Source organism: Jaculus jaculus, chromosome 1 (genome assembly GCF_020740685.1).
Source record: "Jaculus jaculus isolate mJacJac1 chromosome 1, mJacJac1.mat.Y.cur, whole genome shotgun sequence".
In the NCBI taxonomy this organism is placed as follows: Eukaryota; Metazoa; Chordata; class Mammalia; order Rodentia; family Dipodidae; genus Jaculus; species Jaculus jaculus.
In genome coordinates this window covers 281217962-281232648 of record NC_059102.1, presented here as the reverse complement: position 1 = coordinate 281232648, position 14687 = coordinate 281217962, and the positions used below count along the sequence as shown (strand labels likewise).

Genomic DNA, 14687 nt, shown 5'->3' with positions numbered 1-14687 from the left:
TATCTTGTGGCAAAAGATGTTAACTTAGATCTCTGAGGGCCAAAAGGTGCACATTAAGGAACAAAAGTCTAGATGTTTATTAGAAGTTGGAGACATAATCATTGAAAAACCTTGATTTGTTTTAAATATTTATCAAAGTTTTAAATTTGACTCCCTGGCTTTTGTAGGAGAATTGGTCCCTGGCCAGCAGAAGCATGAAAAAATCTCTGTCCTGGTGTACAGTACCTTCCGGTGGGGGGGAGGGTAGTATAAATTATTACACAGCTGTGACAATTTTCATTTATTAAAAATTAATTGATCCTTTTCTTTATTCAAGAAGATATGCTACATGCCATAGATAACAGTATGACAGAAGAAAGACTGACTGAAAACAATCCACCATTCTTAATATAAAATGAATAACAAAGCAGTTATAATACAATATGATTGATACATGCCTATATATTGCAAGGAATTTTGAGGGTGAGGTGGGGCAGAACCAAAGGCAGATGGAAGCAGTGAAGCATCAACTCCAGAACCGTGCAGTATTCAAACCAGTCTTTGGAAATTAATGGAGGTTAGCTTGGGAAGGGGGTGAGGGTGAGGGGTGAGGAATGGAAAGTAAAGGGAACCTCTATGTGCAATGAGAAACAATGTAGTTATAAGCACCTCATTGTAAGTACAGTGGAGTTCACATCTTTTGGAGACTTATACTTCATTCCAAGGAAATTTTGCTTTATTTTGGAAATGTTAGGGAAAGCTGTTTCAAAAATTTAAACAATCACTGATATAGTCAAATCTAAACATATTAAATGCTTTTCAAGAGAGAAGCCAATAGCAGTTCTATCAGGTGACAAAGGGGGAGAGTGACAACCACAAACCCAGGAAACTAGGATGGAGTCAAGTGCTACTGTACAATTTTCCATGTTCACTTATTTTCTTTTTCTTTTCAATAGCTATATGTAGCAACTTTCTGAAGTTGGGTATTTGTCTTGTCTACTAACAGTTATAAATGGTAGATAGCCTTGGAATATCCTACTGTACTTTACGTTAGGGGGAAAAAAAGGCACAAAATCAAATTAATGTCACCTTTGGGCTCATTGAGTATCCTTTAGTATCACTTCAATACATGAAATATTATCGTGGATTCTAGGCACAGAAACAAAGGTGGAAGACACATATATTCCTCCTTGTGAGTCTTTTAAAGTCTGTACAAATTGTGCAGTTCACACAGCGAATCATTGCCTGTACTAACTTCGAAAATTAGCCTGTCTGGCTTTGGAATCTGAGCTTTTATTTACTATTCTGTATGCTGCCTGACCAAATTATTTAAAAATAATTGAAAAAAATTGACCAGTCCATGTTAGGCTTCTAACAAAAGTGTAGTGAACACTAACTATTTTGTTCTAAAAATTACTTGTTTCCACCAACAAAATAGCCACAAGCTGTTGTAGGCAATGGTTTCACGTAAGTGAAATCTGCTCTGCTGTGTGCCACTTCCCACAAATGTGCCAAAGTTAATATCAAATACAGTTAAGGAGGGAAATGATTTTGGGTAACACATTTGACAAGTGCTTTTGTAAACATAACCTTGACAAACAGCTAAGATATTTTCACTTTGCTCAAACTTTTCTTCTCTGCTTTTGTCCAAGGTGTGAACTGTGAACTGGAAATTGATGAATGTTGGTCCCAGCCTTGCCTAAATGGTGCCACATGCCAGGATGCCCTTGGGACCTACTTCTGTGACTGTGCCCCTGGGTTCCTGGGCGATCACTGTGAACTAGACTTTGATGAGTGTGCCAGTCAGCCATGTCTCCACGGAGGGCTATGTGTGGATGGAGGAAACAGGTATGTCAGGGACTCTCCTAAAATTGGGTGATTGTATTACAAACAATCACCATAATGCAGCTGAAGAGCTTATATCCTTTCACTTAAAATTTGTCCATTACCCTCAACTTTAAAAGATGGAAAATTGTAGCACTAAGAATTAATTACAAAATCTGTTCTTTGGTGGGTATGTGTCATGAATAAGGGTTTACCAAGACTCTCTTCTGGTATTTTAGAACTGTGTACATCATGGTAAGGTACCAACACTTCAATTCTCCAAAATAAACATGTTGTAGATGGGGAAGATTAAAAAACTAACAATTGTTAAAAATGGAAACATAAAGTTATAAATCTATGATAACAAACACATAAATAATAAGTCCTTAAGAAATTTTATATTTCTAAAATTTTATATATTGCTAAATTTTATATATTGTTGTTGAAAAGGTCAATGATATTAAGCTATTTGTAGCATAATCTTCCAGAGGTGGGCGAGTACTTTTGAGAAATCATAATGGTGAGAAGGAGCCACGTGATTCTGCTCTGAGTAAGACTCTATCATTTGATTTCAGGCAAAAGCAAAAAAACATAAATTATACCTTAATGTGATAAACACAGTGAATTTGTGTAATTGTAGTTGAGCTGAAATAAAATGTTTGCTTTCTTTTTTCTTTTTTTTTACAGTCACATCAGTAGTGACAAAGTAGAGAATGATGATTCTCTGCTTTCTAATACTTATTTACTCCACAAACACTAAATTATAAAATTTGTCTATTTTTTTAAATATTTTATTTTTATTTATTATTATTAAATGGGAGAGAGAATGAATGGGTGCGCTAGGGCTTCCAGCCACTGCAAATGAACTCCAGACGTGTGTGCCCCCTTGTGATCGGCAAGTAAAGAAACAGAATAAGGAGATTTGGTTTCAATTTTTTTGTTTATTTTTATTTATTTATTTGAGAGTGACAGAGAGGGAGAACGGCAGAGATTCAGAGAGAGGGAGAGAGAGAGAATGAATGCTTTCAATGTTCAGGAAACTGACATAGAAATTTCCTTTGCTCCCAGGTACACCTGTGACTGCATGGGTGCTGGGTACATAGGGATGCACTGTGAGACGTTGGTGCCTCTTTGTTGGTCAAAGCCTTGTCAAAATAACGCTACCTGTGAAGACACTGCTGACACTTACATTTGTCACTGCTGGGCTGGTAAGTGACAAATACAGATACCTGTCGCCACTTTTTATTTCTTCTCAGAGCAATGGAAGGATAAAATTCAGCATGGAGTAACATGAAGCAACTGGAAGATGATTTCTTTTCCTCTAAGATGTTCTCTTCCACATAAGGAATGCATAAAACACATCAAAAACAATGATGCAATTCTGAAAACATGTCTTTAACTTCATGGATTTAGTAAACTGTATACTCGCAGTACCCAGCAAAAGTGTAGAGAACTTTTCCAAAATAATAATCACCTACTGGGCACTAATAAGGTCAATAAGAACAAAGATTACCTGCAGCGATACTAGACTTGAGACAAGGGGATACAGTCTGCAGAAAGCAGTATGTAACACACAAGTAACACTAATGGCCACCTGAAAATATAGATGTTAACTTTTGCAAATGACATGCTTGACTCGTTTCTTATCTAATTCTTACTAAAATTCCATCACTACAAATGTAAAGTATGGTGTATTAGACTTTTTTTCTTAATATACTGAGGAAATTAACAAACATCTGAATATTGAAGGTTTCATTCTATAAACATTACTGATTATCCATCTTCCTATTGCAATTAATTTTCTTGATTTGTAGAAAGGTGAGGCTGGAAAGATGGCTTAGCAGTTAAAGTGCTTGCCTGCAAAGCCAAAGAACCTTGATTTGATTCCCCAGAACCCATGTGTAAGCCAGATGTACAAGGTGGAGTATGCATCTGGAGTTTATTTGCAATGGCTGGAATTCCTGGCATGTCCATTCTCTCTCTATCTCTCTGTATATTTCTGTCTCTCAAATAAATAAATAAAAAACAATATATATATATATATATATATGTGTGTGTGTGTGTGTATATATATATATATATATATATATATATATATATATATATATGATGTTAAACCTATGGTTGGGAAGGAGACATGAGGCTGGAATCAGCCCAATTGATAATCTTATGGATGAACAATTGACTGAGGAAAACTTGACATCCATGGCTAAGTATACTTCATAGCTTAAAAAGAAGCTAGAAAACATTAAAAGAAGTCTCCATTAGCTGAGAAAACTTGAGTGACTTTCTTCATTCTAAGCTCCTTACCTACAGTATTGTTTTAAGAATAAAGTTATAGAAACAATGGTTGGCACAGATTACACTCATAAAAGTCTGTTACTTTATACCCACTTCTGTACTATAACGTGCAATCATGTATGCGAGAGTTTTGTTCTATAGGATGAATGTAACAGAACCCAGCAGTTAGAGGAGCTGCCTAAAAGCAGAAAAAAAATGTCTGTATGCTTCATTGATTCATGATTTCCATCATTCAAACCACATGGAATTTAGGATATAGGTGTCAAGAAGACTTAGACCTTTCTTCCAAAGAGTTTTACTCTAAAAAAGATGCAGTATGCAAAAAAGTATGCAAATACAAGTTCTGGTACATTACAGAACTATAATGAATTATGTAAAAGGGAAAAGGGGGAGAAGGACTACAGTTTAGAAAATCTGAAACATGACTGAACACACGTCAGAAATGTACTCACTAACTGTGCATCTTTGAAAAGTAACCTAGCTGCTCTGAGCCTTAGCTTCTTTGTCCATTTGTTTTTCAGAGATACTGAGAACAAGACCTCATCAAGCTAAGAAAGAATTTAGTAATGTACATAAAGCACCTGGCTCAGCCTGCAACATGGGAAACACTCGATAAATGTGAACTAGATAGTAAAATTAGGGGGTGGATCATTCTTGGCCATGAGGCTAGCACCAAGTAGCACATTAATTATTAAGGGATAGAGGAAAGAAGGAAGAAATACAGAAGTAGAATCATAGAAAGGAACTCTGAGTGATTGTTCACAACTGTTGGATTGTGTGGAGTTGATAGCAGGGACAAGGTCAGGAATGAGGACCCCGGCTGCTTTATAGAACTAATTGTCTACCTTAAAAATTATGGGGCAGAGAAGCTACATAACCTGACTGTTTATGTATACAAAGTTTCCTGATGGGCCCAGTAGAAATGGAAGACAATACAGCTGAAGGGAGGCAAGCTAGTGAGAGGATTCTGTAGGAGTGTTGACAGCGCTGAGTCACTTGCCAGAACCAAGATAGCACTGGTGGGGCATAGAAGAAAAGATGGACAGGTAGTTGCTACAATTTGAAGATGAAATGTCCTGCACAAGAACATTCCCATGTAGTATTACTGTATACTCCTGTATACTACCATGTAGTATACAGGTGGCATTTCTTTAGGGAGATGACCTGTGAAACCTTTAAGAGATGGGGCCTTGCTGGCAGAAGTGGGGTGCATCAGGAGTTGGCCTTTGAAGGGTGTGGCTAACACTTAGTTCCTGTTACTGCATGCTCCCAGCCCTACTAAGGAAGCCACTTCCCTAGGCCTGGGACACTCTGATGGACTGAAATCTACTTAAGCTATGAACCTATTTTTTATGTTAGTTGTTCTCTTGGGTATTTTGCAAAAGTAACTATTACAGTAGTCAGGAGAGTCATGTAGGAGATAACATGATGGGTACATTTGGGGACATTCTGACTGTAACTTTCTGTTTGTATAGATAGAATACTCAGAATAACTTTGTCTCCATGCTTACTGCCATTATAATAAGATTTAATACTATTGACTACTTTATATGTAAGTAAAGAAGACCACGGCTTTGGCCGTGAAACAAGTGGCACAGAACCCTGTAGCAAGAATCCACTGCTGTGAGTTTCTACAGTCCCCATTTCAGAAGTAAATACTTGTGAGAAGCATCAGTCACCTTAAATGTTTATCTGAGAAGTTTTCCTCGTGCTCAGATGTGATTGGATATGCTAAAAACAAAGACCCCAAAACCCTGGAGAGCTGGTTTAGTATTATGTTGTTCCTTTGTACAGAAAGTTATAGAAAAACTTGTTTAAAATATTGACTGTAGTCTTGACTGAAGGAGTCTATTTATATCTGGTTGAAGAGAACAGAAAATACAATCCCCACAGAGCCTCACTGGTGAGGACAGAACTGACAAAACCATAAATCAGAGCCTTCCTAATGCTCACGACTGGAATGAGATAATGCATAAGCCGGAAAAGTGAAAAAGGATTTATGATGGTTTTAAATTACTTCCTAACCTGGCTTATGTATGAATCCTGGTCTTAGAATGAGAAGAAAATTGCAAACAGCCCAAGCTTCCTTCATTACAACCACTGTAGCAAACAAATACCAATTTATCAAAATTTACTGTGAAAAATATTATTTAGTGACAGCCTAAACTTAAGTATGAAATCAAAGTATTTAAAAAGCAGACATGCATCATACCAATCACTGGGAGCTAACTCCACAATGCAGGACCCATTTTCATTAACAAGGAGGGTCTAATGGGAGGGGGTAGATCACAGATGAGCCTAAATAATGGTACCAAACTGCCTGTATTTACTGAAAAGAAAACTAATAAATTAAATTTAAAAAAAAAAAAAAGAACTTCACACATCAGAGACAGAAAAAAAAAAAAGCAGACATGCAAGTTTAAGAGACTGAGGGTTCTTTAGGGGTCACCACAAAGAATTGTGTGATCTCTATGTGACATGTTCTTTTAGTTTCTTTATTTAACTCTTAAGTTTCTTCTTCAGATGGTTCAGAAAGACCTCAAGGGTCATATTAGAAAATATATTAGATTGCGGGCAATGTAATTCATGTTGCAGTTCTGATTTGATATATGAACTATTCATGTTTTTATTAGTTACTAAATGAGCAATCACATTATCTTCTCACTAGTGGTTTATTGATAGTCAATTCTTTAGGTGCGTGCTGCATCAGAATTCTAAAATTGTTGCTATTTGAACATCAATTATACCATTTTACTCTCATTCAGCAATTGATTGCAAGTCAACTACATAAGCATTGACTGGAAGTAGAGTGGAGTATGAAACACATGCTCTAGTTTTTGTGGACTGAATAGTCTAGAGAGGGAGGCAACTATTCATGCAAATAAAAGATGTTAAAATGGGGTGGGGAAGATGCCTTAGTAAATAAAGCACTTGCCACACAAGCTTGAGCCCCTGAGTTTAGATCCCCAGATCCCATGTAAAAGTCAGATGTTACACCACTAGTGTCTTCAATCCTAGGTTGCCTAGGACAAGGAAGGAGGTGGAGATAGGAGAATCATTGTAGACCAGCTAATGTTCTGCATGCAGCGATGAACAACAAAAACTCTGCTTTAAACAAGGTGGGAGATGAGAGCCAACAGAACCCTCTGATCTCCACACACAATGTGGTATACATCACACAACACAAACATCACCTCCAAAAAAAAAAAAGGCTATCAAAAGAACAAGGATAGAAAAGAACTGGTACCCTAATAGAAAACAAGGGCATCTTATTGAGATCTGAACTGAAGGAAAGCTATTCTGAGAAAGTAATACCAGGTCAAGTCTGAAAGCTGACCAGAGTAAGATTTGTCTAAGCAAAGGCTTGAAGGGAGTTTCCAGAGAGGAAAACAGCATTATGAAGGCTCTGGGATACAAAAATTTCTCAGGGAAAAGGAGGGGAAATGGGAGAAAGAAGGAATGTTGAGATGGAAAGGGGTTATCCAATGAGCAAGTTCTTAGATCATATTGAGACCTGCATTGTTTTAAAGTTAAAAAAATACTAGGATTTGATTCATAACCTTGGATTGTAAATTCCGTCTCAAAAATACATTTCTCAACCAACTAAAGTGACATGATAGAGGATTTTTGACTGTGAAGTTCACATTTATTGCAGGTTGTGTTCCTTTAATAACTTCATACTTACATCTTGCCACCTCACAGATGTAATTTTATTATCTGTTAGCAATACATTAGTGTTCCATCAAATTTACATTTTGGGCTAGCATTACACACAGCATAAATCAATAATAAAGCCGTCTAATGGGAAATAAACAGGAAAATTATATTAAAAATTTGGGGAATCAAGGATGTTAAGCTCAGTAGTACATGGGGAAAACACACTAAAATAAGATTATTGTTTTATCCAACCAACTGGTAAAATCTTTATATTTGGGAATATCATGTTGGCTAGACACACTCATTCACTTGATGGTAGTCTGTAAAAAGCATGACTAATTTATAGGCATTTGTCAGTCAGCTAAAATAAAAACTGTGTATAAAGTACAAAACAGAAGTTCCACCTCTAGGCATGAACCCTACAGTTTTACTCTAACACACAAGCAGGAATCTATGATATACAATTCAACATTGTATTAGCAAAAATGTATGTAAAACAAATAAAGGAATGATTAATCTATGACATATCCATATTTTGGGACATGATGATATTTAATAATTATGAATTAGATCTGCCTTTTAAAAAGAACCATGGGGCTAGGGTGATGGCTCAGTGGTCAAAGGTGCTGGCTTGGAAAGCCTGTTGGCCTGGGACAATTCCCCAGAACCAACATAAACCCAGGTACACAAGTGGACCATGCATCTAGAGTTCATTTTCAGCAGCAAAAGAGGTCCTGGTCCACCAATACTCTCTCTCCCTCCTCTCTCCTTCTCTATTGCTAATAAATAAATAAAAATATTTTTAAAAGCAAGCCACAGAGGTCACATATAATAGAATTCTAGTTGTATTAAAACCCTATTCACTTAAAATAACACACCCATGTATGTATGGAAAAGCAAAGAAACATATTGGAAAAGGGATTTTCTTTAATGTTGAATATTTTAATTTTTTATAAAGTGGTAAATCATTCATTAAAAAATTCTTTGCCCTAATCAAATGATCTAGCTGAATCTATTCAGATATAAAGCATTTTACTTTTCTTCCTTACTGGGTGTTAAGAAATGACTTTAACCTCACTTGGAACTTGAAGAGAATTTAAGGTTTGTGTGGATACAACTGACTTTTCAGCTATTTTCTTAAAACCAGTTTGTTTCCTGGTTAAAAATACCACTAGCTGGATTATTTGCTAAATTAAAATGAATGACACCCATTGAATTAAATGTTTAAATAAAAAGTTGAGGTTTTTCTGAAATCCCATTTTATTTCAAGGTTGGTTTTTTTTTTTTTTTGTTTGTTTGGCTAGGGTTTCACTCTAGCCCAGGCTGACCTGGAATTCACTATGTATTCTCAGGGTGGCCTTGAACTCATGGCGATCCTCCTACCTCTGCCTCCCGAGTGCTGGGATTAAAGGCGTGCGCCACCACGCCCAGTTTATTTCAAGGGTTTTTAATTAAACCTTTCTAAAAATATTGGGTAAAATCATACAAACTACTAAAACTTACTCAATATCCATTACCCAATGCTGGTAGGATTTATTTCCATATAACTTCCTCTTTTCAGCTTCCCCCTGCTAGTTTTTCAAGGGTGGGCAACTGGCTAATTGGTACCAGCACAGTGGTCAGCCTCCTTTCAGGCATACGCTCGCTCGGCAATTCCTGAGCTTTGACTCAGCAGCTTCTCTGCACTTTCATCCTGCAGGATACACTGGTGCCCAGTGTGAGACGGACATAAATGAATGCAATAGTAACCCCTGCCAGTCTGGTGGGGAATGTGTGGAGTTGTCCTCAGAGGAACTCTATGGGCGCATTGCTGGGCTGCCTCCTTCATTCAGCTATCCTGGAGCTTCGGGTTATGTTTGTACCTGTCAGCCGGGATTCACAGGTGAGGTCAAGCTAGAAAATAACGGTCTACATTTTATGGTAGATCTTGGACTTTGGATTAGCAATAAAATGTGTAAACTGATGCCATGATACAAAGGGTCCCCCTTGTGGGCACAAAAATATCTTGGTGCACATGTAATTGCTTAACTTGGGAGGAAAAAAGTAAAAAAGGAGAAGGAAGTGGGTAATGTAGAAACATTCTTATACATTTTACTTGGGAGTTGGACTTCATCTTAGTTTTTTACCTTATAGGTCAAAAATATCTGATTTTTTAATGGGATTAAATTAGATGTTAAATTTTATGTTGTTTACATTTGCTGCCAAAGTTATGGTATTTATTTGTACTTACACAGGGAACAATTATCTAGTTAACAAATAATCTTATCCAACTATAGCTAAAGTCACTTCATGCATCAGACTTAATGACTGCTGTGCTGTTGTGATGGTACTCTCACTCTAAACCCAGACGACTTTGCACATCTTATTTCCCAGTGACCAACTGCATTTGTGTCTGCTTATCTTCTGAAAATTTCAGAATTTTCAAGAAAATCCCCAAATTGTTAATAACGAGTGAATAACCCACAATTATTACATACAGTTGAGAAAACAAGTCATGATTTGGATTTATACATTATCTTTATCTCAATATGTTGTGATACATATTTCAGGAAAAATTTTAGTTGCTCTTGAGGATTTCCAATAACAGTAAAGGAGTCCCTTTTTAAATATGTCATATTCTTTGCTTTGTGGTAGTACTTGTCAAATTGTTGCGGAAGGTTGATTTGCTTATTCCTGGTCTTCTCTATGAGAATATGTGGAAAAGTCTGTCTGGTGTCAAGATCAAGATAAAGTATTTTCCATGATGAGCTTCTAGCTTGCATGCTCTCCATCTTAATTGTCTAAGGACATGCAAATAAATCTTGCAATGCGTCATACTCCCAGCCATGTAGACCACTCGAAATAAATATGAGGTCTGGGAAGAGGCCAGTCTTTTGGGACTATGTTAATATGTTTACCTCACCCTTGAGAGTATTTTAATATCCCATTTCTGTCTCATATTTTTGCCTTTATTTCCTTTAAGTATTATTTGACTTTGATGTATAGCATGCATTTTTGCCAGCTACTTTTAAATCTTCTTGGAACAAGGTGAGAAGGTATTACAAGTTACTTTTTAAGTAGTGAATGTTGGATTGCAGAAAGATCAGAGTTAAGAGTCCATTGCTAGTATTGCCTTATTGAATAAAGGATATGGATGAACAATGGACCTACAGATTCAAACAATAGATGCAATGTAATGTTCCAGAAGAGTGTTGGCATTAGTTAATGAAGGGCTGCCAAGGATAACTATATGGGTACAGATGACCTGGGCACTTCCAATTTCTGTGGCTTAGTGAAATAGTTTATTTATTCACCAATATGAATCCCAAAATTGTGTTCCCATCATCAGTTTTCCTAAATTAGCCATTCAGTCACAGGCTCCTAACATCCTCCCCATCTCTTCAAAATATGACTTCATTATTTCAGGTTTTTATACAGCAATCTGTGGGAGAAAGAAAGAAAGTAAAAGTGTGACACTTGATGGTTTACAGCCCTACAGGCAATGCATATTTGTTCTTTCCATATTACATTGGCCAAAACTGAATCACTAGGCATATTTAATAAGTGTGGTAAAGGCTGGGAAATCTAATCTTACTGTGCAGCTAGAATAAAAAGAAAGCAATTCTAGTGAACAACTATCCAGTTTGGTACCACAGCTGGAATTGGCAGACTTATCATATAAATCTAGACCTACTGATTCTAAGTTTATTCTCCTAATTTACTAAGTCACATTAACTCATTTATTTTACTTTATTTTTAATTTTAAATTTTAATAATTTGAATTTTGATAAGTTAAAAGAACTAGAATGGAGAAATGCATGCAAACTGTACTCAGTTTCCCCAATGGACCATTTGTCTTCCCACTAGCTAAGTATGAGTCATCCAATTTCTTTGCATGACTTTTAAAAAAGATTTTATCTTGATTTCATTTGTCATCTTTTTGCATAAATTTTTACAGTGATTATTCTGCACATACCTTTTGAAAGCATATTGGTATCAATTTTTACTACTTTGAAGTAGAGGAACAGTATTTCTATTTAGTTTCTTTTACTTTCCCCACTTTGACTTATCATTGCCCTGATTATCAAATAATGTTATAATTTTTATTTTGTCACTAATATGTTTCAGAAAATTCATAATATTATCTATATTTCTGTTACCTGTTTTGTTTTGTTTTTTTCTTTCTTCCCATGGCCTCAAGATCTGTCTTTGTCCATTTTCCTTATCTTTATAGAACTTCCTTTAACAAATCTTTAAAGGTAAGTATGTTAGCAACAATTCTCTCAATTTCCTTTGTTGAGAAAGAATATTGCCCACTCATTCTTGAATAGCAGTTTTTTTTTTTTTTTTTTTTGCAAAATGCAGAACTCACAGAACTCACTAGTGACAGATCTTTTCTTTTAGGAATGGCTTAGAGGTTAAGGCACTTTCCTTCAAAGTCAAAGGACCCAGGTTCAATTCCCCTGTACCCACATAAGCCAGATGTAGAAGGGAGTGCATGTATCTGGAGTTTGTTTGCAGTGGTTAGAGGCCCTGGAATGCCCATTGTCTCTCTGGAATGCACATTCTCTCTCTATCTCTTCTTTCTCTCCCTCTCTCTCTCTTTCTCACTCTCTCTCCTTGCAAATAAATAAATAAAATAAAACTTTAAAAAAGAATTTAAAATATTGCACACCACTTCCTTCCTTATTCCTTGGTATTTAATGAGAAACTCTCTGTTATTAAAACTGACATTCTGTATAGATAGTGCCTCCTTTTTGTTATTATTTGTGTGTATATGTTTATGTAAATATGCATGTGTATGATGTGTGTATGGACACATGCATTCAATGGCATGGGTGTGGGGTTCAGAGGACAATTTTGAGGTGTTTCTCCTCTTGTAGGGTCTCTCTTACAGGTACTATTTGAAAACCTCTGTATTTTCTGGCTCTACTTCCTATTGTCATAAGTGAACTGGGACTACAGACACCAGACACATTCATCACTTTGCATCTGGCTTTAGGTGGGTGCTGAAATAGGTAGAAATTGGGCCAATAGGCTTGTAGGCAAGTGCCATGTCCCCATTCCTGATAAAACACCTTGCTGGATACTTTGTTTTTAGTTTTAGTTCTTTTTTTTCCTTCATACTTAGTTCTAAAGAGTTCATATGTAATGTATTATGCTGTTTCTTTATTTGAGTGTACTGTGCCTGTAATAATGTTTAGTGTGTTATAAGCAAGCTTTCTGTTACTAGTACACATGCCTAAGATAAGTCAATTTTGGTTTCAGAGGTTTCAATCCATGGTTGCTTGATGCCATTGTCTTTGGTCCTGTCATGAAGGAGTACTTTGTGGTGGGAAGTGTGGGGCAGAGGGGACTCCTCAGCTTACAATGGCAAGAAAGTGAAAAAAGAAAGGAGGGTTTAGATCACCATATCACCTTCAAGGCTATGCTTCTAAGGACTAGCCTAGTTCCAATAGGCTCTTCTTTGTAAAGGTTCTGCCCCCAGTAATGTCAGAGTCCAGTGACCAATTCTTTAACACGTGGCCCTTTGGGTGGATATTTATCTGAACAGTTTCACTCAGTTTTTCAAATCTGTAGATTTATGTATTTTGCCAAATTCAGAAAAATTTTAGCCAATTTTTCTTTGGATATTTTATCAATTCCAATCTCCAGTTCTAAAACTCTAATCATATAAAATTTATCTTTTACTAGTTTTCAAAAAGTTTCTAAGCCCCCATTGCATTTCCTTCTTTTTTTTAAAATTTAATTTATTAGTTTTCTTTTCAGCAAATACAGGCAGTTTGGTACCATTATACCCCATCGCATTTTCTGCTTTCTGTTGTTCAAGTTGGGCAAATTCTATTCTTCTTGGCTGACTCCTTGTGCAAGAAACCCTAATGGTCTGTAATTCTTCCAGTCCTAACAAATTCAGATTCTTTCCATTTCAGTCTTTTTGATATATGCAGTTTGGAATTATTTCTAGAGGGGTAGAACAGGGAGAGACAAGCCTACACAACATTGACCAGAAGGAAGCCCTTATGTCACATTTTAAAAATACCTAAATATTATAGTAGCATAAGAGAAAAATTATTAACTTAATCAATTTTTGTAGAAAATCATATGTCCACTTTCTCTCCCTTATAAGGTTAAAAGGTTTAAAACATCCTTTAATTGATGCAATCAATATATGTATCATTAATATTAGATAACTAACTATTTTCCTTGTCTTTTTTCCACCCTTAAAACTTAAACATTCATCTCTGATTTATCTCTACTTATTTTAAAGCCATTTCATATATTTTTTTCAGATAGGAGACACAATTTACTTTTCACATGTATATATATTTACATCTCTATTATTTATTAGTTAAAATAATTACAAAATACTTGAGTGTCACATACTTAGTGATTATATAGCTCTGTTCATGAGAACCTCTAGAATTGTTAATACAGGTGCAAGCTATCCCCTGTTTTAAAAATGACAGCTAGGGTTCTGTCTTTCTTCACTATGTGAATATTACCTTTCATGTTGAAAATATTTGCATACGTAATGTGATATTTTTCAACTTGTTATATATAAAAGTGACATATAGAGCAAAAGATTAACTGTGAGTCTAAGAAAGTTGTTCTGGAAGAGATAAAGTAGAGGATGCTTAAGACCTTAGAGAATGAAAATGTTTAAAAAATGGTGCAAAAGAGGACCAGAAACCCTAAGGAGAAGTAAGCTCTCTGGAAGATACTCACTGCTATTTATAATTTCTTTTGAGATTTCCAACAAGGAAAACAAATTACTATGGTTGAGAGAAACCAAAAATCTGAGGTAACTAAGAAATTTCAAAGACCATGTAGGCATTTTGACGATTAGCATGGAATCATACATGTAGATGTAATCATGATTACTATTGTCTAATTCTTCAAAACTATTTTTCGAGTCCAACGCCTTAACCACTCGGCCACCGTGACTC

The 14687-nt window shown here is 35.9% G+C and overlaps 1 protein-coding gene across 2 annotated transcripts in view; it reads left to right on the top strand.

The window, feature by feature from the left end:
* Crb1 (crumbs cell polarity complex component 1) overlaps positions 1–14687 on the top strand; it is a 214155-nt gene that overhangs the window by 73276 nt on the left and 126192 nt on the right. For both annotated transcript variants that reach the window (XM_045141129.1, XM_045141128.1), the window contains exons 3-5: positions 1632–1827; positions 2872–3011; positions 9461–9643. In XM_045141129.1, the coding sequence (XP_044997064.1) occupies positions 1632–1827; positions 2872–3011; positions 9461–9643 (519 nt within the window). The remainder of the gene's footprint in view (positions 1–1631; positions 1828–2871; positions 3012–9460; positions 9644–14687) is intronic.